The sequence below is a fragment of the Electrona antarctica genome, assembly GCF_951216825.1.
Source record: "Electrona antarctica genome assembly, chromosome: 9".
In the NCBI taxonomy this organism is placed as follows: domain Eukaryota; kingdom Metazoa; phylum Chordata; class Actinopteri; order Myctophiformes; family Myctophidae; genus Electrona; species Electrona antarctica.
Genome location: NC_136790.1, coordinates 16,501,060 through 16,528,415, shown reverse-complemented (window position 1 = coordinate 16,528,415; position 27,356 = coordinate 16,501,060). Strand labels below are relative to the sequence as shown.

General features: G+C 42.8%; 1 protein-coding gene across 2 annotated transcripts; it reads left to right on the top strand.

Moving 5' to 3' along the window:
- The first annotated feature begins 654 nt into the window (after window positions 1-654).
- On the top strand, window positions 655-25,803 carry LOC306929335 (protein SSUH2 homolog). Of its 2 annotated transcripts, XR_013790769.1 has the most exons (13): window positions 655-777; window positions 10,569-10,664; window positions 11,174-11,258; window positions 12,380-12,509; window positions 12,894-12,957; window positions 13,824-13,948; window positions 14,625-14,687; window positions 16,451-16,542; window positions 18,482-18,574; window positions 20,364-20,469; window positions 22,348-22,455; window positions 23,628-24,145; window positions 24,217-25,803. XR_013790769.1 is itself a non-coding variant. In XM_079509779.1 (12 exons), exons 1-12 carry the CDS (start codon window positions 753-755, stop codon window positions 23,760-23,762), a joined length of 1,122 nt encoding a protein of 373 aa, XP_079365905.1. In that variant the 5' UTR covers window positions 655-752; the 3' UTR covers window positions 23,763-24,163. The 2 variants fall into 2 exon arrangements, 1 of the variants encoding a protein (XP_079365905.1); XM_079509779.1 differs by lacking the exon at window positions 24,217-25,803 and having other exon boundaries at window positions 23,628-24,163.
- The last annotated feature ends 1,553 nt before the right edge of the window (window positions 25,804-27,356 follow it).

Here is a 27,356-nt window from a genome sequence, read left to right as displayed (position 1 = left end):
GCTGGGACTAGACTAGACTCGGTGATCAGACTCCTCTCCACTATTGTTTACACGAAGAAACTCCTATGATTTGTTGACAGTCAAATGCATGTCCCAGCAATGAAATAAACAATAAACATGTAAATATATAAGCCTGCGGTAAACCTCTCCTCCTCTCTTTATGATCTGCGTTCAAAGATGAACACAGATGAACACATTGATTGAAAAACAAGGAGTATATTAAACAAGGAGAGGTCAACTCGCAACACGTTCTAAGTACCGGTCGCGCCTGCCTGGCTGCCTCAAAGTGTTTTACATTGATTGATAATTGATTGAAATATGTATTAACAGTTTGCAGAATTACAGTACATTCCAAGCACAAACTCAATACAAAGACTGTTAACTGTGAGTGGACGACCCAATTAAGCATTACACTTGTTTACAAGAGGGTCCACCTTGTTCAATTCATCAAAAGATTACATTACATTACATTATCATATCTGTCTTAACTTGAACCATTTATTTTCCAACGGTAAAAGATTGTGTTGTGTTTATTCATCGTACCATCGGTCCTAACCACGTGACCACGTCCACCCTCCCTTGAAGCAACAGTTTTTATTTTTCCTCGGTGAAGTTTAGAAACGCTGAAGAACGTGACGTATGCGCCCGTTCCTTAATCACTCCACATAGACTCGGTTTAAACAACAGACAGTAGTATAGTAGTAGTAGTAGCGCTGATACCATTCACTTCAAACAGACCAGAACGACTGAGAATGGTCGATAAAGACGAAGATCTGGGTGAGTAGCAGCAGAATCCCCACATCAGCATTAAAAAGTAGTTAGTATGATAGTTAGTATACGGTAGTAGCTACTAGCCAGTCGTACAGACAGACAGACAGACAGACAGACACCCACCCACCCACAGAGCACTGTGAGCAGCTCAAATCTGTCTAATTGCCATGGAAAGTTTTGCTCTCCCTATTCTGTTACATTATCATAATGAAGTTAAATCTGTCAAGTCAGAATCAGCTTTACTGAATGGGTTTTTGCATGTAGGCCTACTTCTTGTACATCTCAGAGGCAAATATTGTACTCCAGTACGATTATTTGACAGCTTCTTTTGTTAATGGGTACTTTGCCATTTTGGATTGCAAAACAGACTTATATATATATATATATATATATATATATATATATATATATAATTTATTTTTTTTGTGATGAACTCAGTAATGCATTTCTAAATAGAGTAATTACAATCTGATAATATGATTATGAAATGGGCATTCTCATCCTATAATGAGTACTTTAACATTTGGTACCATAAGTATATATTGTGCTATGGTTTTATTTTATATATGTTAACATATTATGCCAATATATGGAAAGTATATGCAGAATATAGCCTATACTGCGTACTATGTGCATATATGTGGATAAAAAGGAAATATATGTCTATATAGCTTATGCAATTTATATTTCCATGTGGGGGGGGTGCGTCAGCTAAGTCTGGAGGTACAGGGGGTGCATGGCCAAGAAGGTTTGGGAACCGCTGCTCTAGACCTCTTGCCTGGCAGTCCCAACCTCAGCATCCTTCTACCCGGTATCCTTCCTAGTCTGTACATCATGTCTAACCATCTCTGGTCTCCCTGGCGTTATCTCCAGAACATCTAACATGCACTGTCCATCTACATACAATACTATACATTTAGGGCAGACTGTATCTCTTGTCATCCTGTATACTTTTCGACCATAATAACCAGTAAGACGCCTGAGGGCGAGTAGCGACCTCGCCCGTAAAGGGTGAGGTCCTAAAGGGTGAGGTCGCCGCGTGCACGCATCCGCCTGGGTGACAGCAGACTGCTGGGCGAGCACTGGCACTTTGGAATGGGGGGTCAGGGTGACAGCAAACTGCTGGCGCTTTGGCATGGTGGGTCAGATCAACATATGGAATGAATTATGTACTGGCCATATATGGAGCGTGTCTTGAGTGTACAGGGTTCAGTGATGCTAATGAGGCGGCTGTGGCTCAGGAGGTAGAGCAGGTCGTCCAATGATCCATGGGTCGGAGGTTCGAATCCCGGCTCCTCCTGTCTACATGTCGAAGTGTCCTTGGGCAAGACACTGAACCCCAAATTGCTCCCGATTGGTTGGTACCTTGCATGGCTTCCGCTGCAATCGGTGTATGAATGTGTGTGTGAATGGGTGAATGTAATGCACAATCTATGTAAAGCGCCTTGGATAAAGGCGCTATATAAATGCACCATTTACCATTTAACAATAGGGTGCATTTTGCATCCCAAAACGCAGATTATTGATAAACCCCCTTTCTGAGGGTCCCATGGACGCACTACTGAAATGGGAGTTAAATGCTGCAATTTGTAAAAATATGACTCCTAACGTGGTTGAAGCGGGACTCATAAAATGCCCATGGGACCCATCTAAAAGACCACCCCTGCGTCCCGGGAACCATCACATTGAAAACCTATTTATATCACTGAGGGTTTGATGAGGTAAGATCAACATATGGAATGTCAACAGGTCAGCTCCATATATGGAGATGGGTGGCAGCGGCCCAGCAGTGTCTTGAGTGTACAGGGTTTGATGAGGGCCCAGGTAGGGCCGGGCCTTAATTTTCGGGCCTGTTGAGAGCTCTAGTTTCCGCCGGCTGCCGGTCGCGGCTGCACTAATAACTTTGGGACAGGCACATCTAGAGTTTAAATGAATAGGTATCAGTCAAAAGGGAGACATCAAAGAGGAAGGATGGATGGGGAAGGATCAACATATGGAATGTCAGAACAGGTCAGCTAAAGGTTTGAGGTTTGAGGTCAGATGTAGAGTTGCTGGCCAATATTGATGACATCAGGGATCTCCATATTATGGGCTTAATATTGATGACAGGCAGTGGATCCCAAAATGTAATCTATGCTGTGAACAAAAGCAAAAACATCCCACATTTATTCAGCATTTCATCACGCGCATGCATGCACTACATTGCTATTATATTTACAGTTTGTTCAAATGTGTAGCCAAATGTAACAACACATAGCAGTTAGGAATCCTTTATACAGATTCTACTGAGAAAGTACTGATGTAGCTTATCTGCCCAACCCATTTTGGGGGAACCCATTTTGGCGGGAACCCCTTTTGGTGTTCGCATTATGTTGTGCTTTAGCTATTGAAAAATAGCAGATCTACAAGCTCGTAGCGCGCCACCGAGTGCCGCGCTACGAGCTTGTAGGTCTGCTATTTTTGAAAAATCGAAGAACGACATAAACATAGCTTTTTCAGAAAACTGTCAGGATGTAGAAGACATTTTTAGAATCTCAGGTCAAAATGGGTTAATTTTAAAAAAGTCAGAAACTCCAATGTATGATTTACACATGACTATACTGGCGGGCCATAAATAAGATATTTTAGGAAGGAAGCCGCGGGCCATATCAAAAAGCTGCCCTTGTGCCACGGTTGGCCCCCGGGTCTGCTAGCAAAGATTACTATCAGAATATAGGACTTTAACTTGTTAACAATTATGTTTTTGTTTTAACTAAATATATCACATTACAGCTATATTATCCAACATTCCCCAACAACAGTATGCATCTGTTGGGGAATGTTGGATACATTGTTTATGTCAATGTTATCAACAATGCTTTGTTTTTCCATTCTTCCACTCTCTCCCGGCGCTCTATTTTCCCCCTCCCACTTTACTCAATTTTCCCCCCTCTCTTGCATGTTATCCTTCCCTCGCCTTCCAGCTCTCCCGCTCGCACGCACAATAGCATTCTTTTTTCTGCACTTCATTTCTTTCTCTGTCTTCCCTCCAGAGTTCCTCTCTCTTTTTGAGTGGTGCAAACCACTCCAACAACCAGCTTTGTCTGTATCTATGTTTGTGTCTATGTATGTGTGTACCTGTACGTGTGTGTACCTGTACGTGGGACCCAAAAAAATAAGCATGGTTACTATGGTCACTGACATTACGTCAGACCACAGCTGATCAGGCTATATAAGACCTTGCACCACTCAGTTCACACGGGTGTGATTTTATTTTACTTGCTCGCTTACTCCATGCATTTTGCTCATTTGATTATTGACTGTCTCCCTCATGCGCTCGCTCACATATTCATTCCAAATTATGTGTGTGTGTGTGTGCGTGTGCGTGTGCGTGTGCGCGTGTGCGTGTGCGCGTGTACATACTACATATAGTACTGTGTATATTTATTAATGTCACGCAGGATTTGGGTGGAAACACCCTGTCATTGATATTTTTAACCCTGGTCCTCCAGAGGTATTGTATACAGTGACCTATTCCTAACCTCATTAACTTTGTGTCATATTTTTAGCCCCACAGCAGTGTGGGTGGCTTAAGAGGAAATGCTGGAAATGAAAAGTACCCCTAGGAATAGGCCCCCTTGCATTGTGAGGCATTCAGATCGAGTAAAAAACACATTCAGTAAAAACACAGGCACATGCCTAATTGCTCCACTGTGGCCCGGAAGTATGTCAATTAATGCACCATTGTGTAATATTATATCATAATAAACATTGGTTCTTTTTTTATTTTTTATTTCTACAGTCTATTTGTTGATTCACAACTGTATCAAGGAAAGCTTCTGGCCTTTAAAAGAGGGGCAGGCATTCAACAGGGGACCCAGCCAGGACTGCTAGGGCAGTGGTTGTGAAACTGGACCCCCAAATTACTATATTTCACCGTGCCAGGGAACCCCCCAGAAGAGAATATTTGTGTTAAAAAAAAATCTAATTTATTTGTGTGTGTGTGTGTGTGTGTGTGTGTGTGTGTGTGTGTGTGTGTGTGTGTGTGTGTGTGTGTAGGGCTGTCAAATGATTAATCACCATTTGAAAAATGATTTTTCAGCTTCAAAAATAATTAATTATTTATGATTAATCACCATTCGAACTATGTCAAAAACATGCCATGTTTTTCTGTATAGTGTTGTGGGAATGGAAAGATAAAAGGCAGATATATACATTTATATACATGTTTTATTCTTCATAACAAATCGAGAGTGGCAGGATGGTGTCTCTCTGTCTCTCACACCGTTGTCGTGTTGTGTGATTTGGGCCGCTGCCTTTGTCAATTGTGCAGCCTTTTATGGCGATAACCGTCCCATCCAGATAGAGTTTAGATAGTGTTTGGGATTATGGAATGTATGGGGTGGGTCATCCAAGCATGGATTAATTGCGTTTAAATTCTTAATCTAATTAATTACACAATTAGTTAACTAATTAACTCAGTTATTTTGACAGCCCTAATATAAATCAGATGTACAAGCTCACAGCTACAAGCTTGTATATATGCTATTTTTGAGAACCACTGTACTTTTCTTTTAAAAACATTTTAATGTCTAACAATACACATAAATCCAACATGTTGTTAGCAAAGATAAGGTGTAAACAAACAGACATTTACATTTACACGACACTAATGATAGCGCTGACAAATTAAACAATGAAGCCATCGGAGCTGCAGCATAACTTGTGGACAGCCCATATAGTCACTTAAAAGAGAAAACCCTGTGGAATACTTGCAAGCTAGTCTCAATTCTCTCAACAGTCAGCATAACAGACATTGATGAGACAATCGGCTAAATATGGTGAGCTACCTTTGAACGCCTCTAATCAAGTTGCATGGAAGTAAGAAAAACGATTATATGTACTGTATGGAAAGTGATCCTGGTATGGAAAGTACCAGGATCAAATACCAAAGTGCCCTTGAGCAAGAACACCTTGCATTAATTACCTAAAATGTGTGCACCATCCAACCTGTATCCAAGAATGGACAATGAGCCTTTAGTTTAAACATTTCATTAGCAATAAGTACAGCAGTTCTGTTCTTTAATCAGCAATCTTATCACAGGACTTGGACATGCAGGGAAAAGGCCTATTTTAGTCAAAAATCAGCTGGCTTAAGAAGAGATCCTCTAGTCTAGGCAGAGCAGGTTTGTTCACTGACATGTTTATCTTTACTGTAAGATGAGGCTTAATGCAGGTCTTTGACATGTATCTTTGTGAATATGCAAGGTAGTGCTACTTATCCCTTTAGCCATCGGCATGGATTCTGTTCTGAACACTCCCTACAATTAAGTGTTTTGCAATAACATAGACATTGGACTGATTCTATTGTTTACTGTATTTTTTCAGTTTCAGAAATAGTAATTAGTATGTCCTTAATGACAGGTTAACTTGTTTTTCTTTTCTTTTTAGAAAATATTCTGGTAATTTGTGTGTTTATTTTTGCCAATACGAGGCCATACATGTCGCTTCCTGACTGCCTGGATGGGTGACTGACTCCCCATTGTTGAAACATGCGTGCACCACTGATGCATTTGTATAGGAACAGGTGAACTTTGCCACTGATTTTTGAGTGGTGCAACCACTCCCTTACGGAGCTATGTGTGTGTGTGGGTGGCTGCCTGCCTGGGTAGCTGCATGGCTGGGTTCGTCTGAGCACGAAAACAGCATGGTTGTTTTTCACCACCTGTGCGCAACACGCACACAAACACACACGCACATATTAACTGTATATATGATGATTACGGGTGTGCCAGTACAATACAGTGACAGCACAGTACAGTAGAGGGTACAGTAGAGGGACCCCCACACGGTAACTCTGTCATTTCTCAACCGTTTCGGACGCGGGGCGGCTCGCCGGAATCGGGCCGGCACCCTGGGTGCGTTCCGAACCTCCGCCACCCCCCCCCACACACACACACACAGAGTTGCACCACTCACTTCACACAGGTGTGATTTTTATTTACATACTTGCAGGTGGGATTAGGAGCTAATACTAATATCCGCTTTTAAGCAAATAACAATAGAATAATTGAGCAGAGAACAGTCAGAGTCAGACCCAACAGACTAATATTGAAGTCAGACCCAACAGACTAATATTGAACCAGTTCAGAATGTTTCCAATTAATTGGTTCGGAACTCTAAAAGTTGGTTCGGAACTGGAACTGGAATAATCTAGAACGGAACCAGTTCTAGAACCAAAGTTCTTTATGTGGAAAAGGGGCCTCAGTCTTTAAACTTTTTGTCAGGTGAAACCGGTAACAGGAAGCAGGTAACAGAAATCTTTAGAGACACCCAATTTTATTTAACGTAATGTTATGATTGAGACCGGCCGGTTGAGAGGAGTGTTCGTTACTAAAGAAACCAGCGCTTCTTTCACCTGACATGCTGTGCCACATGAACAGCTGAGAGGGGGGGGGGGGAGAGAGAGAGAGAGGAGAGAGAGAGAGAGAGAGAGAGAGAGAGAGAGAGAGAGAGAGAGAGAGAGAGAGAGAGAGAGAGAGAGAGAGAGAGAGAGAGAGAGAGAGAGAGAGAGAGAGAGAGAGAGAGAGAGAGAGAGAGAGAGAGAGAGAGAGAGAGAGAGAGAGGTAGAGAGAGAGAGAGAGGGGGAAAGGTAGAGAGAGAAGAGACAGAGAGGGGGAGAGAGAAGGGGGTGAGAGAGCGGTAGGGGAGCAAGAGAGAGAGAAAGAGAGAGAATGGGGGAGAGAGAGAGAAGAGGGGAGGAGACGAGGAGAGAGAGATGTGAGGGCTGCGTAGCGTGGATGTGCGGCCCCGGCCCGAACCGTATACATTTCATCAATCATCGTCTGTATAAATTACTTAAGCCTGTGTCTTGCCTTAAGGTGTGGCCTCTGAACACAAACATGCATGCATACAATACCCATGAGTCAGCACGATGGTACGTACAACCATTTCAAGCCTCGCCTTTTGTACATCAAACACTGGTCAATTACATACAATTATTTGTTTTCGGTTTAATTGTTTTAAACCCATTCAACTTTGATGTTGACTATCTGCAGCCGGTTCATTGCTGGCCACAAGCATATCAGTCGTCATAGTCAGTTATTCTTAGATCCAGTTGGACAAGTTATCATCAACAAGTTCTCACTCAACCAACTTCTTTTTTTTTCTTTCTTGTGAAATCGCCCATGGTACCTCTATATCCTTGTGTCAACAGCCAACACCAGGCCTTTTCAGGGAGCCTGGTTTTCGGACAGACTACAGACTAGTGTGATCCGATCTAGAGGCCACACCTATTCCCCGATATATACCTGTGTAATAAATGCCGAATCGAGTAGCCTGGTCTCGCCGGGTCATGCCAGTCGCTACGAGTTACAATAAAACATGCACATACCAGTAGGCAGCAGCAAGCATGCATGGGCCAGAACTGGCCCACCAGCTATAGGGCAGTATTATGCATGTCTTATGACTTAACTTAAGACCTGGAGGCGTGGTCAATGCTGTTTGGCCACTCAGAATAGCCAAATGGCATTGATCACGCCTCCAGGTCTTAAGTTAAGTAATAAGACCTGGTACTTAAGACACGCATAATACTGCCCTATATAATGTCTGGCCTTTGTAAATAACTGACAATATCTGACTGACAGTCCCACATGCACATGTAGATAGGGTATGGACAACAATGGCTTTGCATTGATGAAAGTGAAACCGGGTAGGATCTTTCCATTGTTCTCTTTGAATGTTCTGTTTTCACTGTCAACTTTCCTCTAAAGTTAGAACTTTTGGATGAAAAACTTCTCGCACAAAAAAAACGGACTGAGTTTCACACGCCTTAAAGTTAACCCATTTTGGGCGGGAACCCCTTTTGGTGTTTTAAACATTATGTTATAATTTAGCTATTGAAAAATAGCAGATCTACAAGCTCATGAGCTTGTAGATCTGCTATTTTTGAAAAATCATTAAAATGTGGCGCAAATCATTGAATATATATAACATTTTTAACTAAAATATTTGCTTCTGGAGGGGTCCCTGGAACTACATATTTTCAGATGGGGGTCCGTGGCCCAATAGAGATAATTCTGGGGGTCCTTGACATGAAAAAGGTTGAGCACCAATGACATAGAAACATGGGTTTTTCAGAGCTACGAGCTTGTAGGTCTGCTATTTTTGAAAAATCGTTAAAATGTGCCTCAAATCTTTCAGAAAATTGTCATGATTTAGAAAACATTTTTTTTAAATTTCGACGTCAGGCCTGAATGGGTTAAACAACAACTCTCTCCGTGCTAAAAAAGAGACCTCGAACCATGAAAGAGCTCTTGTTCAAAAAGAACTGAATGTCTGTCTCCAGATGTTCTTTTTTAAACCTTTTGATTAATTAAATATCCTCTAAGGGCCACATTCCAGGATGTGGCCTGCATGAAATCATTAAACAAGCATCTCTATCTGCACCTGCAACATTTGATTACACACACTTTTTGAGGGCTCCTATGCCCAGCTTTCCGGGTTTGTGTAAACACAAACATTAGCTTGTGATTGGCTGATCACCCCATAGTGATGATTTGATTGGCTGAGCAAAGTACATATAGAGGGTATGCACGTGACATCATCATCAAACCAGGAAGTTATGCAGGAATGCCTACTAAGTGGCTAAAAACTACTTTCTGGCCTTGACAGCCCATTCATCCAAACAGAAAAGTCATATTTAATTGCCTTAAACGACATTAAACAATGTTAAACTCACTTTACCTGTCACTTTGCCACTCGATTTGCCATTGACTTTATGCATGCGCATACCCTCTATTGGAGATAAAAGTGAGGGCGAGGGCAGAAAAGTGAGGACGCAAATTGTGATCGGCCAGAATGAGATGATATACTGTATGATGATTAGAGCACCCCTCACTTCACACGGGTGTGATTTTGTTCATAGCAATAGGCTATATTATTGTATTTAAGGTGGATTGCCACATTTTCCAGCTTCTTAATTAGCTATTGGTTGTGTTCTGGCCCACCATGTAATGGTTTAGAAAAAAAGCCCACTCGTGTGAAGTGAGGGGTGCTCTTAGCATCATACATCATCATGTTCATACTGTACATCACATTCCGTGCTCATACACACAAACACTCAAAAATGTCCATACGAACTTACTAGCTGACCCCTGTAGTACAACTCACATTTATAGTTTTGTGCTAATCACAGGTTTATGCATAGTAGAAGTAGGTCGGGAGTGGCTTATTGTCGGTATCAGCAGGTAACACGCGGGAGTCTATCCCCGTTACAATGCGCTAGACCCCTGGGAGATGGAGTCTATCCCCGTTACAATGCGCTAGACCCCTGGGAGATGGAGTCTATCCCCGTTACAATGCGCTAGACCCCTGGGAGATGGATTGCTGAGGTGGAGCGCCACACCTACCATCGGCTCCCAGTACTTCCCACACGACTTGCTGCACCACACTGATACGCTGAGATGGCGGCGGTGCCCGGGATCGAAACCCCTGAACTTGTGGTCCAAAGGCGAGAGAGAGCTCTACCGACTGAGCTACCCGGACACAAATGCATATAGTAGGCCCTAACATTATGATGCCTCTGACCAAGGGGAATCGTTGTGGAGGAGCACAAGCTATATCGACATCCATTATCCACTCTAGTTTCTGCCGCCTGGTAACACGAGGCTCTGTCTGGAGTCTGGACCGGATCAGAAAGCTGCCAGCGAGGTGATCCTGTTCTTGGCGTGGCCTGCAGGGTGGGCCTACTGTAGCTCTCTGGAGATTAGTACTAGTGAATTAAATAATTCTGATCTTCTTTCCGCCCATTCCAATAGGCGCTTTTGATCCCAACATCCCAGAGGAGGGACCTTCAGCTCCACCTCCTGGCTGGCTGGACAATGTGCATGGCTACCAGGGCATCGGAGGAGGAGGCAAGTTCTCTTCTCTTCTCGGCCATGTTGTGCGTTCTTTGTTATGCTGTGTGCATAGTATACTACATTGTGGTCTCACATAGACAGACAATTGTAGATCTCCACCTACTGATACGTCTGGTGACATCTAAATTCAATGTAGGGACTAGAACAGTGGAGAAAACCACAGCTAACCAACCTACGGCCAGTACTGCTTTGGAGACCGATCCTGATTCTGTCCGAAGGACCGCCCTAATGTCTTGAAGTCTTTGAATTGTTTCCACTGAGACTTTATGCCCCAAATGTCTCTGGTAGCTGTGATCTAATGAAGCTTGCGTGTGTGTGTGTGTGTGTGTGTGTGTGTGTGTGTGTGTGTGTGTGTGTGTGTGTGTGTGTGTGTGTGTGTGTGTGTGTGTGTGTGTGTGTGTGTGTGTGTGTGTGTGTGTGTGTGTGTGTGTGTGTGTGTGTGTGTGTGTGTGTGTGTGTGTGTGTGTGTGTGTGTGTGCGTGCGTGCGTGCGTGTGTGTCCAGGGGACGACAACCCATTGTACCCTCCTCCTCCTGCCTACAGCCCCCAGCCTGAGCAGGACAGGAACACTTCTGTGCCCCATGTCAGGTATTTCTCTTTCTTTCTTTCTTTCTTTCTCACCTTTTATTTATACTCGGAAATACAATTGAGGGCAAGCCCTCATTTTCAACGTAGCCGAGGTTACAATACACGAAAAAGGAACAAACACCCGCACACTGTCTTCAAATGCAGTGACCAACTTTTATTTAGGGAAACAGCAACGTAGCCTGATGAAGGCCGCATAGGCCGAAACGTTGCTGTTTCCCTAAATAAAAGTTGGTCACTGCATTTGAAGACAGTGTGCGGGTGTTTGTTCCTTTTTCATTTTTGGTCACCGTACCCTCTCCTACGCACCTGTCGCCTGTAGGTGTGCAAAAGCCTTGCTTTTTATTGAGGTTACAATACACAAAATACAGTCACAAAACAATACATCAAACACAACATTATAAATCAGGGTAAATTACAAAGGAACTTTATACAGAACAACCATCAGTAAAATAACTCAATTGAAGCAGGAGCAATCACGGTGAAAAATATTCTGGAGCATTCCTTTGAACTGACCGAAGGATGGCAGGGAGCTCAGTTTTAAAGAGTTTTGGAGTTCATTCCATGAAGTTGGGCCATTGACAGAAAAAGCTGTCTTGCCCAACTCTGTCTGGGCCTGAGGAACCTTGAGCCTTAAGAAATCACTAGAGCGTCTGGTGCTATTGTTCAGTTCCATCATGGAACAAATATAGTCAGAGAGCATCCCAGCAATGGCTTTATATAGAAATAGGTGCCAATGCTTATCTCACCTCTCAGTCAGAGAGGTATGCACGCAAGCACGCACGCACGCACACACACACACACACACGCACGCACGCGTTCCTCTCTGTGTCTTTGCCTTTAATTTCTTCTTCCATTTTCTGGACCCAGTCCTCCCATTTCCTATTGGAGTCACTCTTCTTCTCATGTCCTTAATCTTCTCTTCTTGCTATTTCTGCCTTTTAATTTGAGTCAATTCTTTCCTTTTAATTAACTTCTTGTTGATATCTTCTATGGCTTTGAGTAGGGCCTCGTCTCCTCTTTTGGAGAATGCAGTTTTCTTCTGAGGCTTCTTCGAGGTGAAGGTTCCTTTCATTCTGGGTTTGAGGTGATGGAGGTGTCTTTGTGTATGTGTGTTCATTCAGGGTCCCCACTCTGTCAGAGGATGCGGCCAGGGAAGCCTTGGTGAAGTTTGTGGAGTCAAAGTGGAAATACAGCTCCAAGCCGGCCAGGAACCTGACATTCAAAGACATCAAACCAGTCACCGTCTACAGGGTACCAGTTCTACTGCTGTGATTCTCAAACTATGTATTTGGTCATGCGTTTGGCTTGAATACCTGGTCTACCTGGTCACTTTGGTTCCATTTGTACTATCTGAGAGTTCCAGACATAATGTACGCTTCCATTTGGTTCCTAACTATCAATCATTTTGTTGGGAACCCCCTCAAGGACCCCCGGGGGACCCCCCCCCTCAAGGACCCCCGGGGGACCCCCACTTTGAGAACCACTGTTCTACTGCAAGGATGCTCTGAGAGCCCTTCCACTGTCTATCCCAAAAGCGGCAAATAAACTGAAAAAAATCCAAACCCAACCCGGATGGTGAGGCACGGTTCAGTCAGTGTGTTCCTAACACGAGACCTTTTGTCTTGTTCGTAACAGTATCGTTTGGAGACCTTCACTGAAACCAGAACCAGTGCCTGGGAGTGTGAACCCTACTGCCCTGGTAAGATCATGATTAGCTAAAGCTACAATCCGCTGTCTCTGTCTCCCTCTCCGTCCTAACAGAGTGAGGTTATTGCAACTGAACAGCCAAGGTGGCGGCTCTATGGCTGTCTAATGGCCGTCTGCTTATTGCTATCATCCAGTCAGAATCTATCTGTATTGTCATGACTCACTTCACAAGTAAAATCTGTGTCCAACCCAACACAGGGGTCTACAATTCTCAATGGAAGAAGAGTAGGCAGACCACCTCCAACCACTGCACATGTGCTTGCTACAATATAACTAATAACTAACTCACTCACTAACTAAGCGAGAAACTGGAGCTCATTTCCTGCTGGTGCCCTCTCAGTCTTTCTCTAGATCATGGGTGTTCAACTGGGTGTCTGGGAATCCTAGGGTGTTCTCAGAGTTAATGCAGGGGGGCTGCCGAATCTTTGTGTGTTAGGAACCTTTCTTTCTTTTCTTTCCATTAAACACTTTAACCCTAGCATCCGCATTTTGGTGGTAACATTCGGCGAAAATAGCGATTTGGTGTAGATTGGAGAAAAAAAAGAACCAAATGTCAAGTTTACTATGTACTGTGTGGGTTCCTTTCAGTGGTTAAATGTTTGAAAATACACATTGACATGAATCCAATATATTAATAGAAAAGATAACGTGTACAAAAAAAAAACACAAATACATACATTTACACAACACTGATGATAGTGCTGTCAAACACATCTATGAAGCTATCTATGAAATCTACCAAAATGTCTGCACAATAGTAGGGCTCTCTGCTTAATCTTAATCTCTCTTTCAGCTGAGGGGTCCATGGCCCTCCAAAAAACATTGAAGACTCACTGTCAACTCACTATGTGCCATTAGGTCAGCCAGTGGATGGTCCGCAGTACGGCATGAGCCCGCCCCCCTGGGACGTTCCCGTGACCATGCCCCAGATGTACACTGACACTGTGCTGAAGGTCCGAGTGCCCCACTCCTCCTTTGTCAAGGTACAGTACACACATGTGTACTATTGTGATATAAATGATATTGAGAATGAGTTCCATTTTCTTTTCTATTGCTCGTTGTATCATGAGCTACATCAAAAGTTATTTAACAGATGTATAAATACAGATCTGATGTGGTTAAGTGATGCAGAGCGACTGAGATGGATTTTCGAACAGAAGATATTTGCATTAGCAGAATATATAGAGAAAGCTTGGGACATACGGACAAAGAAAACTTATATGTGATGTATTTTATTTTTATTTTTATGTTTTTGCTTATTTCTGTTTTTTACAAATACTTGGTTTAACTTCTGTGTGGGAAGTAAACGTGATATTGTTTATTTATGTTGTTGGTGTCTTATAATCCCGTAAGGGATGGGTCTTAACGACAAGACACGAAAATAAAAATACAATACAAATACCTTACTCGTCCTTTTGTAAAGGTCCTTTGTAACGGTAAAATACATGTGTATTTTACAGAACAAATACTTTACTCCACTGGACGTGGAGCATTGTTCAAAAGACATCTAAAACTCCATTTAAAACTTTTTGACACAAAACTTTAATTATTTTTGTTATTATTATTATTCTTTCTAAATGATAAATGTCTATATTTTCGTTGTGCATATTGTAAACTTCCGGCTGCGCTTTTCATTCGTGTGTTGTGTTTCCGTTTCAGACGTGTCACAAGTGCCATGGCTGTGGCAGAACTCGCTGTGTCATGTGTCACGGCCGGGGGAATGTACGTAAGACACACCTTTAATATTTCACGCTTTATGCACAGATTGACCACATGAACCCTGGGCTTCCAGGGCATGGCATAATAGGCATAAGCATTCTGCCATAATAGCTGCCATAATAGCATTCTGCCATAATAGCTGCCATAATAGCATTCTGCCATAATAGCTGCCATAATAGCTGCCATAATAGCATTCTGCCATAATAGCTGCCATAATAGCATTCTGCCATAATAGCTGTACTACAAGCTGACATGGGATTTTGTGCTCTATACCAGGGGTTCTCAACCCGTGGGTCGCGACCCCTCGGGGGGTCGCCAAATTATTTTAGGGGGTCCCCAAATTATTAAAAAAAAAAAAAAAAAAAAATTTTAAATTTTATTTTCACGATTTTTCAAAAATAGCAGACCTACAAGCTCGTAGCGCGCCACTCGGTGGCGCGCTATGAGCTTGTAGATCTGCTATTTTTCAATAGCTAAATTATAACAATGCTTAAAACACCAAAAGGGGTTCCCGCCCAAAATGGGTTAAGGTTATTGTAGCAGTCAATTTATATTGGGGGTCGGGAGGGGGCGGGGCGGGGGTCCCGAGACATTGCCAAAGCATTTCCGGGGGTCCCCGGCCAAAAACGTTGAGAACCCCTGCTCTATACGGTATGTGTAGTTTAAATGTCACTTAAAAAAAAACCCAGACAGATTTTAAGTTGCTCGATTCAGTATTTAGATATTTGATATTCATTTTAGCTTCCTATATGAACCAATTGTAACTTTAACTATGATAGATTCATCGAAAACACCCTTCCATTTTTTCTGGTGACTGATATTGTCCTTCTAATACATGAGGGGCCGTGGAGGAGACCAAAAATATATACAGTATATTAAAAATAAATGAAAACAGTAAGTGAAAAAACACAGGCACCTCACGTATAGGAGGGCAGTATCAAGAAAAAAAAAGGACAGGTGTTTGATGAATCTATCATAATTACAATGGGGTTTGAAGTTACAATGGGTTTGTATAGGAAGAGGGCGGGGCAGCTAAAATGAATCTCAGATATCTAAATACTGACTCAAGCAACTTAAAAACTGTCTGGGGTGTTCAGATGTTGTTGTTGTTTCAGATACTGTAAGCACAGCAACCTGTGCTAACACAACGTTCACACGACACGCGTGTCAAAGAAACTGCTACTCTGCTCATAAAAACGATTTCTGTGGCCACGGGCCCTAAATCAAAGTCCTTTATAACTAGCAGCTACAGATCCTATAACCGTGACAACAGAGCCCATGTGTGACCAGATTTCACTGAGAGCCTGCCATCGTGCAAATTCCAGCTTTTCACCAGGGGAGAAAAACTTTTTTTTTTCTCCCAAAATGAGTTAATAGCATGTGTGAAATAAGTGTCAGAGCTGAAATCGATATGTAAATAATGTATGTAATAAATGCTTAAACATGTAACTAGGTGTAATGTTAGACCTTTCAACCTTTCAAGCCTGTTTTCTCAACTCGCTGTTTTCTGCAAGACATTACTCTATTTGAAGCTGTGATTCCCTGCTTTCATATGACATGAAAAAAACGAAAATTCAAAAAAATCCAATGGCAGTCCCTCAGTCAAATTTGGTCACATATAGCCCGCTGCATAAATCAATAAGAATAGTTTTGCGTCGATTCATTGATATATATAAAATAAATAAATGATTATCGCTAAGAAAATGATGTATAGTTGCAGCCCTATAGCTGATGGAAAAACCTCTTCACCGTCTCTGTGTTTACAGAAGCGCTGTACATTCTGCCACGGTCATGGACACAAGACCATGCATGGGAAGGGGCAGCGCTGTACCTCCTGTCATGGGAGAGGTCACAAGAGGTAAGGGGCAGCGCTGTACCTCCTGTCATGGGAGAGGTCACAAGAGGTAAGGTGCAGCGCTGTACCTCCTGTCATGGGAGAGGTCACAAGAGGTAAGGGGCAGCGCTGTACCTCCTGTCATGGGAGAGGTCACAAGAGGTAAGGGGCAGCGCTGTACCTCCTGTCATGGGAGAGGTCACAAGAGGTAAGGTGCAGCGCTGTACCTCCTGTCATGGGAGAGGTCACAAGAGGTAAGGTGCAGCGCTGTACCTCCTGTCATGGGAGAGGTCACAAGAGGTAAGGGGCAGCGCTGTACCTCCTGTCATGGGAGAGGTCACAAGAGGTAAGGGGCAGCGCTGTACCTCCTGTCATGGGAGAGGTCACAAGAGGTAAGGTGCAGCGCTGTACCTCCTGTCATGGGAGAGGTCACAAGAGGTAAGGGGCAGCGCTGTACCGCCTGTCATGGGAGAGGTCACAAGAGGTAAGGGGCAGCGCTGTACCTCCTGTCATGGGAGAGGTCACAAGAGGTAAGGGGCAGCGCTGTACCTCCTGTCATGGGAGAGGTCACAAGAGGTAAGGGGCAGCGCTGTACCTCCTGTCATGGGAGAGGTCACAAGAGGTAAGGGGCAGTGCTGTACCTCCTGTCATGGGAGAGGTCACAAGAGGTAAGGGGCAGCGCTGTACCTCCTGTCATGGGAGAGGTCACAAGAGGTAAGGGGCAGCGCTGTACCTCCTGTCATGGGAGAGGTCACAAGAGGTAAGGGGCAGCGCTGTACCTCCTGTCATGGGAGAGGTCACAAGAGGTAAGGGGCAGCGCTGTACCTCCTGTCATGGGAGAGGTCACAAGAGGTAAGGGAGAAAAGGATGCATCATTGGTATATTTTCATTTGATCTGCCTTCTTACATTCTCCAAATACTCCAAATACTTCTAGAAATTTGATTTGGTCAAAAATGGTACCAGCATTCAAATCCGAGGGGGGGGTAACGACCTGCAGTCCAGACTAAAATTGGCTTTGAAAGTTCCCTTGAGAAGTTTCAAAAGGATCATCTTAGATGTACAGTCCAACACCTGCACATGTTTGGATATGTACTAGCCTTTGTTCAGGCCTATATATTTATTATTTCTGTTTATATTTTATACATTGTGTATTTGCCCTGCCACTAAAAGAGTAGCACTTGTATATATTTCATAGGTACTTTTAGGTGTATCATGGATGTATTTGCTGTTCTGTAATTTGAGATGTAGGCTACGATGTAGTATTGAAGTGTAATTTTATTTCTGCCTCTTGGCCAGTTCCCACTTGTAAAAGAGACGCAGTCTCAATGTGTTTTTACTGGTTAATATAAAGGTAAAAAAAGCATGGACGGTTGGTCTGTATGCGTGGTCTCCCACACATAGTTATGGACTTCATCTTTAACCCATTTTGACCTGAGATCAGATTCTAAAAATGTCTTCTACATCCTGACAGTTTTCTGAAAAAGCTATGTTTCTATGTCAGTCGTTCGATTTTTCAAAACTAGCAGACCTACAAGCTCATAGCGCGCCACCGAGTGGCGCGCTATGAGCTTGTAGATCTGCTATTTTTCAATAGCTAAAGCATAACATAATGCTAACACCAAAAGGGGTTCCCGCCCAAAATAATGAGTGGAATCAAATGGCTTCCTCGAAAATCAAACAAACACAAACGTATAGCTTTGAAAATGTTTGGCAGTAATGTTACGTGTATATATAGGGTTAAAACATACCAGACCCGATCTGTTTGAGGATAATCTCCCAGCTTTTGATGTCTCTTTCTGTCTTTTTCTCTATTCATCTCTCTCTCTCTCTCTCTCTCTCTCTCTGTCTGTCTGTCTCTGTCTGTCTCTGTCTGTGTCTGTGTCTGTGTCTGTGTCTGTCTCTCTCTCTGTCTCTCTCTCTCTCTGTCTCTGTCTCTCTCTCTCTCTCTCTCTCTCTCTCTAGGTGTATGTCCTGTAGAGGCCATGGTTATAAAGAGTGTAGTGTTTGCCATGGCAACCAAAATCTGCTCCACTCCATTCAGCTCACTGTTACATGGTATGTATCATATTGCACGCACAGTCGCACACACGCACGCACGCACGCACGCACGCACGCACGCACGCACGCACGCAGTTTCTTCCAACCTCTTCCTCTCTTTCACTATGGCCCTCATTTATCAATTGAGTGTAAATTCTACCCCAAATTCGTTTCGTAGTACACCCACGTCGCATCGGCATTTATAAAGTGATCGCAAACAGCTGATCCTTCCTAATTTCATTCCTAGCAGTAATAAATGTGACGGCTGAAATCAATCTGGCACGCCCTATGAAATCAAGCCTCGTCCTCGTTTTTGCGACATGAACAACTGCAATACGACCTGGAAACCATGGTTACAGGGGAAAAAAAGTTTCACTCGCTTGCCTAAGTTGCCTTGCTGCCCCCTCCCATACACACACACACACACACACACACAGACGCACGCACACGCAACTTGTTGTATCTTAAATAAATAAACCTGCATGAATTAAATAAAGCTGTAGGACTACCCTGTCTGTTTCTCCTCTCGCTTCGCTTCCCTTGCTGCCCGCTTCACCCCCCCCCCCCCCCCCCCCCCGCACGCACGCACGCACATATCGCAATTTGCAAGCAACTGTCACTGTGTTGTTAGTTGTTATTTTTAAATTTTTAAAGTATTTATTCATTTAATATACAACAAGATATATTAGTGAACGAAAACCTGAACCTGTGAACCATGAATTATATAACAAATAGGCGCGCACACACGCTGCTGTTTTGCAAGGTGCATCTCCTGTCCTGTCTATCTGTCTCTCTCTATCACTGTGGTCCGTCTGTGCGACACCGTGACCAATTAACCATGCACGTTCGACAGTCTATTTAAATTGCCTCGCTGTCAACTGTCAATTATATGAATATTGCAGCCAAAACCGTAGCCTCATGTGGCACTGGACAGTGGTGGTGGTGGTGGTGGGCTGCAGGCTTAGCCTATACTATCTCCGATGCGTTCCCACTTGCGCTGGCACGGCACATTTGGCATTCGAGCGACGCGTCAGGTTTATTAAACGAGGAGGAGATTGCACATACTGTAACTCCAGAAAGACATCGGCCTGCTGTAGATTCGGCTACAGTAGGCTACCCAAGTTGGGACTCTCCGCAGCTGCAGCGCTGCACTATACTCTCCAACGTCCCGTCATGGAAATATTTCAGCACAGACAGCCCAAATCCTCGCATGTATGCAAAACACTGTTTAAATGGCTTACGCATCTAACTTGCAACATTGTTTTTAAATGTGCGATTTTAATTGCTTGCTTGTAAAGTTGGAAATCTCCTACTAATTTCATATGACACAAAGACACATCGTTGATGTATTCCTTTACTTTTTTTTTTTTTTTTACATTTAGCCCATATACATACCTATACAGTTTTATATAAACATTTTAGGAGTGAATACATATGTTTCGATGCCTGTGACAGCCTCTCAGCTCCCGACCAGACGGGATTTTTGTCTTGGCACAAGTTCAAATTCAAGCTTTGGCGCAAATCGTAAATGCCGAAAATTGCGGTAATTTCGGCGTACACCCATATTTTGGCGTACGCACGGTTGATAAATGAGGGCCTATATCTGTCTCTTTCTCCTCTGTGTGTGTGTGTGTGTGTATGTATATGTATGTGTGTGTGTGTGTGTGTGTGTGTGTGTGTGTGTGTGTGTGTGTGTGTGTGTGTGTGTGTGTGTGTGTGTGTGTGTGTGTGTGTGTGTGTGTGTGTGTGTGTGTGTGTGTGTGTGTGTGTGTGTGTGTGTGTGTGTGCGCGCGCATGTGTTATGCAGGAAGAACAATGTTAGTGATTTTGTCCCTGATCGCCAGCCAGATTTCCCTGACAAGAAGTTTGAGAAAGTGACTGGAGATCCATTCTTCATCGATCAGAACCTGCTGGTAAAATGTTGGATAATGTCTCAATGCTGAACAATGATCGAAGCTGCTTGTTTTTTGCCCAGAGAGCCAATCAGCGGCAGCTAGAGGCGGGATCAAGGCATACACAGTGCTGCCTTGATCCCGCCTCTAGCTGCCGCTGATTGGCCAGGCCGTTTGGTGGCTGGAGCATCAAGTCTGCCTGAGAGTTCCCAGATGGGAGCAGGAGGGGGGAACCCAGTGTACTCTCTGCTGCCCCATCTGGCGGAGTCAGGTTACTAAAATGGAGAAACAAGCCAAAATCACACTTTCAACAGCTTCACTTCCCCAAATAAGTACCAGGACCAGGTATTTTTGCATTCCTCAGTTGCCTTCATTTAGTTAATTTCAGCGCAAATCTCATTACAGATCTGAAGTGTTTTTTGCGGTTGACATCCATATCACTAACCTAGATTTTTTTTAACTGCCAGCCATAATGTATGGAAGGATTGATACGTTTGTCAGACATTGAGCATAAAATGCCATGAATTACAAATGGCACTCCCCTGTTGCATGTGTCATGGTGCTATTAGGAGGATTTGACATTTGCATGGACATTTGCTTAAAAACAAACACATTAACATGCCCACACAGGGCGACTGTGGCTCAGGAGGTAGAGCAGGTCGTCCAATGATCCATGGGTCGGTGGTTCGAATCCCGGCTCCTCCTGTCTACATGTCGAAGTGTCCTTGGGCAAGACACTGAACCTTGCATGGCTTCGGCCGCAATCGGTGTATGAATGGGTGAATGTAATGCACAATCTATGTAAAGCGCCTTGGATAAAGGCGCTATATAGCGTGTGAAAACGTGTACGTCACCAAGAGGTGGGCGGCGTCTGAAAAGCTAGGGACGGCCCTCTCGTGGGCATTAAATTCTAGCCCACATCACTCAGAATAGAGTGACGGTGGTATGTTTTTGTAAATATTGAGCTCGTTCTTGGCGACAACATAGTGAACCAACACCAGGATGGATAGAAAGAACGTCGGGCCCAAATACATTACAAGGACAAGGAAAATGTTGTGAACAAACACGGCTGTGCTTAGATACTTTGTTGAACGTTATGTCTCTGTGCCCGTGCGCCGTACAGCCGAGATCCAAGCTATTCTACGTCTTTTTGTAAACTCGTCAATCTGGGTTCCTTGATGCTGTCTCCATGCTGGAAAGCTGAACATCTAATTCCGTTTTCTGGCTCATTTCCTCGACCTTGACCTGCTGTGGCACTTATTTACTGAGCAAGTCTGCACCATTGTGAGGTCAGTTTAAAAAAAGAACGTATACAAGCACACCTGATAGTCGCTCAGACAAGCCAGCAAGTATGGCGGCCGCTACCACGTGACACATATGTTGACGCCCCCTCCAGGAGATTTTGGTACACCCTATAAATGCACCATTTACCATTTACCACATGGTTAACTGTGTGGCTTACAAACATAGCAGAGAAGAATGACCTATGATCCCCAAAGGGCAACCGGGTTTAAGTCAAGTAAGTCTTACAAACAGATACTGTACATTCACATGAATTAAAGTTACCAGTATTTGAGGTGTAACAAAGCATACAGACGTGGTGTGGTGTTGCAACTTTTTTGGTTACTTGGTTTGCATATTTATCAGTCTTTAATGTTGCTGATTACCGGTAGTTAAAATGACAACACAGTGCTGTCAATCAATATATACGCTGGCTGGCACAGCAGCCTGTAAGTTGTGTTCATAAAGGCTAGGCTACTCACCACTGGCGGATGCTTTGAATGATGATGAATGGTGATTTAAATGACCACAGCTCCTTCAGTTGTGTTTGATTCCCCCCCCCATCTCCTCCCAGGTGTACCCCATCATGTGTTTGATTTCCCCCCCATCTCCTCCCAGGTGTACCCCATCATGGGTTTCCCAGATCAGGAGATCTGTGACGTTTCCAGGAAAACCATCAGTGACCACTTCAGCCGCTTCAATAACACCTGCCGTATCCTGCAGCAGGTACAACACACGCACGCACGCACGCACACGCACACACACAATCACAAAATAAACACAGAGACATGACACATTACAAGCCCAGGCAGACATCGATGTAAACGTCATAGTGACACATTTCCTCAGGGCTTAAAGTTCTCAGTCCTGAGGATCAGTGCAGATTTGCAAAAAAAGTTTTGGGATTATTTTTGGCTTTAAGCCCTGTTTCCTGTGAAAGCAGATGTTTCCGTACATTGGACTAGATATCAGAGAGGTGTTTCCTTATACATGTCAGAGATGTTTCCTTGCACTGGTCCCTAGAAATCAAAACATGTTTCCTTATACTCAATGTTAGTGTTGTCCCACTGTTCATTTTTATACTTTCCTAAAGACTGGCTGTGATTGAGATGAGGCTCAAGTTTGGTTGGTGCAACTAATGTCTAATTCTACTAAGTCGATTCTATATATCTCTATAAATGCACCATGTCTCTGTACGTCTGTCTGTACGTGTGTACGGCTGTAAACCATATACCGGTAAAAATACCGGTATATGGATTATACTATAGGAATAAAGGGACACACAGAGACAGATACAGAAATCTCCATATATAGGCATAAACGGGCACAGACAGATGGGTGGAACGGGTACTCTGACACGGGTACAGAGGGTATTGCATAGCCGGGTGGGGCCTGTATCTCCAACTGCCATCGTTACTGACTTGGTGCTCTACAGCCGGACACCGGTCTAGTTGATATTAACAAAGACGGCTTTAGCAGTAAGGAGCATAGGACTATGCTTACTAAAGACCAGTTGGTGCAACCCACTCCTAGTCTTTTACTAACCTTTCTGAAATGCAGCGATACATTTTATCCTATTTTCTTTGCAGTCTATGGCTTTATCAGGGAATTGTCTTGGCGTTTTACATGCAATAGACTAGAGGGTATGCGTGTGACATCATCATCAAACCAGGAAGTTATGCAGGAAGGCCTACTGAGTGGCAAAAAAACGACTTTCTGGCCTTGACAGCTCATACATCCACACAGAAAAGTCCTATCTGATTGCATTAAACAACATTAAACAATGTTAAACTCACTTTGCATGTTGCTTTGCCACTCGATGTGCCATTCACTTTTAGCATGCGCATACCCTCTATACTTCTGTGTTTAAGCTGGTTTGTATTTCTTTCTTTGTCTAGAGACAGACCATCGAGCTGGTACCTCTGACCCACGCTCACTACTCTTACAGTGGAAAGGACTATGACTACTTTGTCTACGGAATGGAGAACAAAGTCCACACGTCCAAATATCCTTCAGCTTGTACTATTTTATAAGCAATAAGATAAGATAAACCTTTATTTGTCCCTGGAGAGCAATTCAGGTGTCATTAGCGCTGACACAATGATAATGAAGTGCAGGAGATGAGGAGTGGATTTTGTGTTTTTGTTTGTATTTGGCTTGGTATTACACCACACCCCAACCTCCATTTCACTAAGTACAGTTTACATTTTTTTTTTACTAAGGAAACAACAAACTTTTCATTATTTTGATACTAGTCTGTGTAAAATATATTTCTTTTTTTAATAGAAGATATTATCATGGATAAATCATTATTACATTATTACATGTAGTAGTATATTCTCATATATCCACAACATATATGTACTGTATGTCTGTTAAGTGTCAGAAATTCCTACCATTGTAGTCTGATTGTAATGTTATACTTTAGCTATCGAAAAATAGCAGATCTACAAGCTCGTAGCGTGGCACTTGGTGCCGCGCTACGAGCTTGTAGATCTGCTATTTTAGAAAAATCGTGAAAATGTGGCACAAATCTTTGAATATATGTTCACAGTGAAAAAGTGTAACTCAAATATTTGCTTCTGGGAGGGGTCCCTGAAACTACATATTTTCAGATGGGGGTCTGTGGCCAAATACAGATAATTCTGGGCTTCCTTGACATGGAAAATGTCAATGTGAACCACTGACATAGAAACATAGGTTTTTCTGAAAACTGTCATGATTTAGAAGACATTAAATGTCTTCTAAATCATGACATGATCATGTTTCTATGTCCTTTTGTAGAATCGAACTTAGGTCTAAGTGGGTTAATCTCATATGTATGTACAGTATGTGTTCTGTCTGTATCTGTATTGACAATCTGTATGTGTGTGTGTGATCACTTAATGTGCAACTTATCACTGTAATATCCAAAGTAGATCAGTGGTTCTCAAAGTGTGGTCCAGAGACCCCCAGGGGTCCTTAATGGGGCTCCAGGGGGTCAAAGCATCAAAATCACAGTAACCACTTTAATCCTATATGCATGCACCAGCTAAATGATGGAGTTGGTAACCAAATGGACCCTTATAGATCTTTAACTCTTGAGATTTATTTTGTTTTATTTTACATTTGTTTTATTTTAAGCTCTGAAGAGTAAAATTATTGATATACATCTGCATTAATTTAAGTCTGAACAATTAGAGAATGTAGTATCGTTGCTGTCGGGAGGAAACCTCATAACTCCATTTTTGAGGTTTTTGATTTTTTTTTTGGGGCATAAATCAGTGCTATTGAACACCCTTTACGTCTGTGTGTTGTTTCGAAAATATTGAACCAATGGAAAGTAGTAAAAAGTGCTTTGGAGAAAACCTCTTAACTCCATTGGACCCTCAAAATGTCTGCTAAAGCAACTAACTCCACCACCTCTCCCCATCTCATGGAAGTAATTGACAATATATAAAGTTACAACACCAACTTTGATGAGGCTGTATTGCTTTGTTTTAAAAAATATAAGGTTTTCTTAATTTCCTGAAAAATGTATATTTTTCATTTTCTGAAAAATGAACATTTTGGAGTTATGAGGTTTCCTCCCGACAGCAGAGATGTGAAAATGTTCACTGGTACATTGACCTGTACTGTTGCTCAACAGAGTTGGAGCTAAACATTGACCAGCACATCACTGCCTCAACAGGAACATCTGTTAAAAGTCAAGCCTTTTACTGTCATTTATGAACTTTATAAAGGTTATGAAAAACAAACAAGACAAGAATTCTAAATATTTTTTTCCCACCAACATAACATTACTCAACATAGCTATTCACATTGTAATTTACTTAATGGCACATTTACAGAAGAAAACTCAGGGGTTGGTTTCTGTATAGCCCAATCTCTGACCTGCCCCTTCACTACAGGCATCTCAAGCAAACCGAGAAAAATGGAAGTCCCAAACACTGTCCTCCTCAATTAGTTTAATACTACAAGGTTTCGGTCTAACGACCTTCATCCGCCATCTCTGTAATTGCGATAAATGGTGCATTTATAGAGCACCTTTATCCAAGGCGCTGTACATAGTTTGTGCATTACATTCACCCATTCACCCACACATTCACACACCGATAGCGGAGGAAACCATGCAAGGCAGTGGGCACCAACCTGCATATCGGGATCAATTAGAGATTCAGCGTCTTGCTCAAGGACACTTAGACACTAACTCTAGGGAGCCTGGGATCTAACTGGTAACCTCATGATGGTTCCCATCCAGCTACTCTACCCCTGAGACTGCTGCCCCTGTGATACTTGAAGCTCGTTTAGACCAAAAACGTAGCCTAATAATACTTTAAGTGAAGAGAATTGTTGTAAAGTGAAGTGTACGGGACTTCCATTTCTCATGTTGCAATGGTTGCCTGCTCCTACGCACCTGTCCTAGGTGGTGTGCAAACCGAAATGTCCAATATAATTATCATAAAAATGTGAACGAGTAACCGTCATACAGCTGTATATTATAGCGTTAGACGAGGTGAGCGACGGCATCACAGCCAAGACAAATTTCTGCTGTTGGCTGAAACATTGGTATGTGCAATTACTTTTCAGGAGATGGAAGAAATGACCTCTGTTCCAATTAATTAAATGTCATTTAGTCACAAGTTCTTAATACTTTGGTTAAATATTTATAAAATACATTGTAGACAATGTAGGCTACTGTAGTGATAGTATGAGAGTTTAAATAAAGTGAGTTTTCATACAAAATCACCTGATCTTGCATAGAAGCACTGTAGCAGTAATAATTATAGTCATCCGTTATGGTTATGGCCCCAGAGGCCAATGCAGCTTTATGTTTTTATGTCTGCCTAACTTCACATGGGTCTACAGTCTGCTGCCAAGTCTCAGCCAAGCAAATGAAGCTACTGTCAAAAAGCTAAAGGGGAAATTAAGTAGAACAGGAAACATTTATGCCACCTTCTGGAGACATGTGACTACAGTTATGCATACATCCTATTAAAGTGTGCTCCTTAAAACCCATTTTGGGCAGGAAGCCCTTCTGGTGTAAGCATTATGTTATGCTTTATCCATTGAAAAATAGCAGATCTACAAGCTCGTAGCGCGCCACCGAGTGGCGCGCTACGAGCTTGTAGATCTGCTATTTTTGAAAATTCGAAGAACGACTGACATAGAAACATAGCTTTTTCAGAAAACTGTCAAGATTTAGAAGACATTTATAGAATCGTTCCCAGGTCTAACTACTCAGACGAAGGAAAATGAATCGGGAAGCATGTTTACACTAGATCGCATCTGATGTTTTCAGCAAACAAGTAAAATTTAGAGTCCTGTCCAAAACAATTTTTGTCCTGCGCAGGACAGGTGCAGGACATTTGCTGCTGGATAAAGTTCATGACATGGAAATTGCATGTTTGATACTGGACGAGTTAGTTTGGATTTCCCTTTTTAAGAAAGAAATTTCAATTACATTGAACACATTTTATAATTTTGCATGATTTAAAAATGTTTGGCTTCCTTCCCTGGACCAGATGGTTCACAATAGTTGTGTGGTCAGTCAGTGTACAGGTCTGTGAGGGCAGTTAACCCAGCAGTGAGTGACCTCAAACACACACGTGCAAAACACCAGTGGTGAGTATCCCGAGAGAAGACAG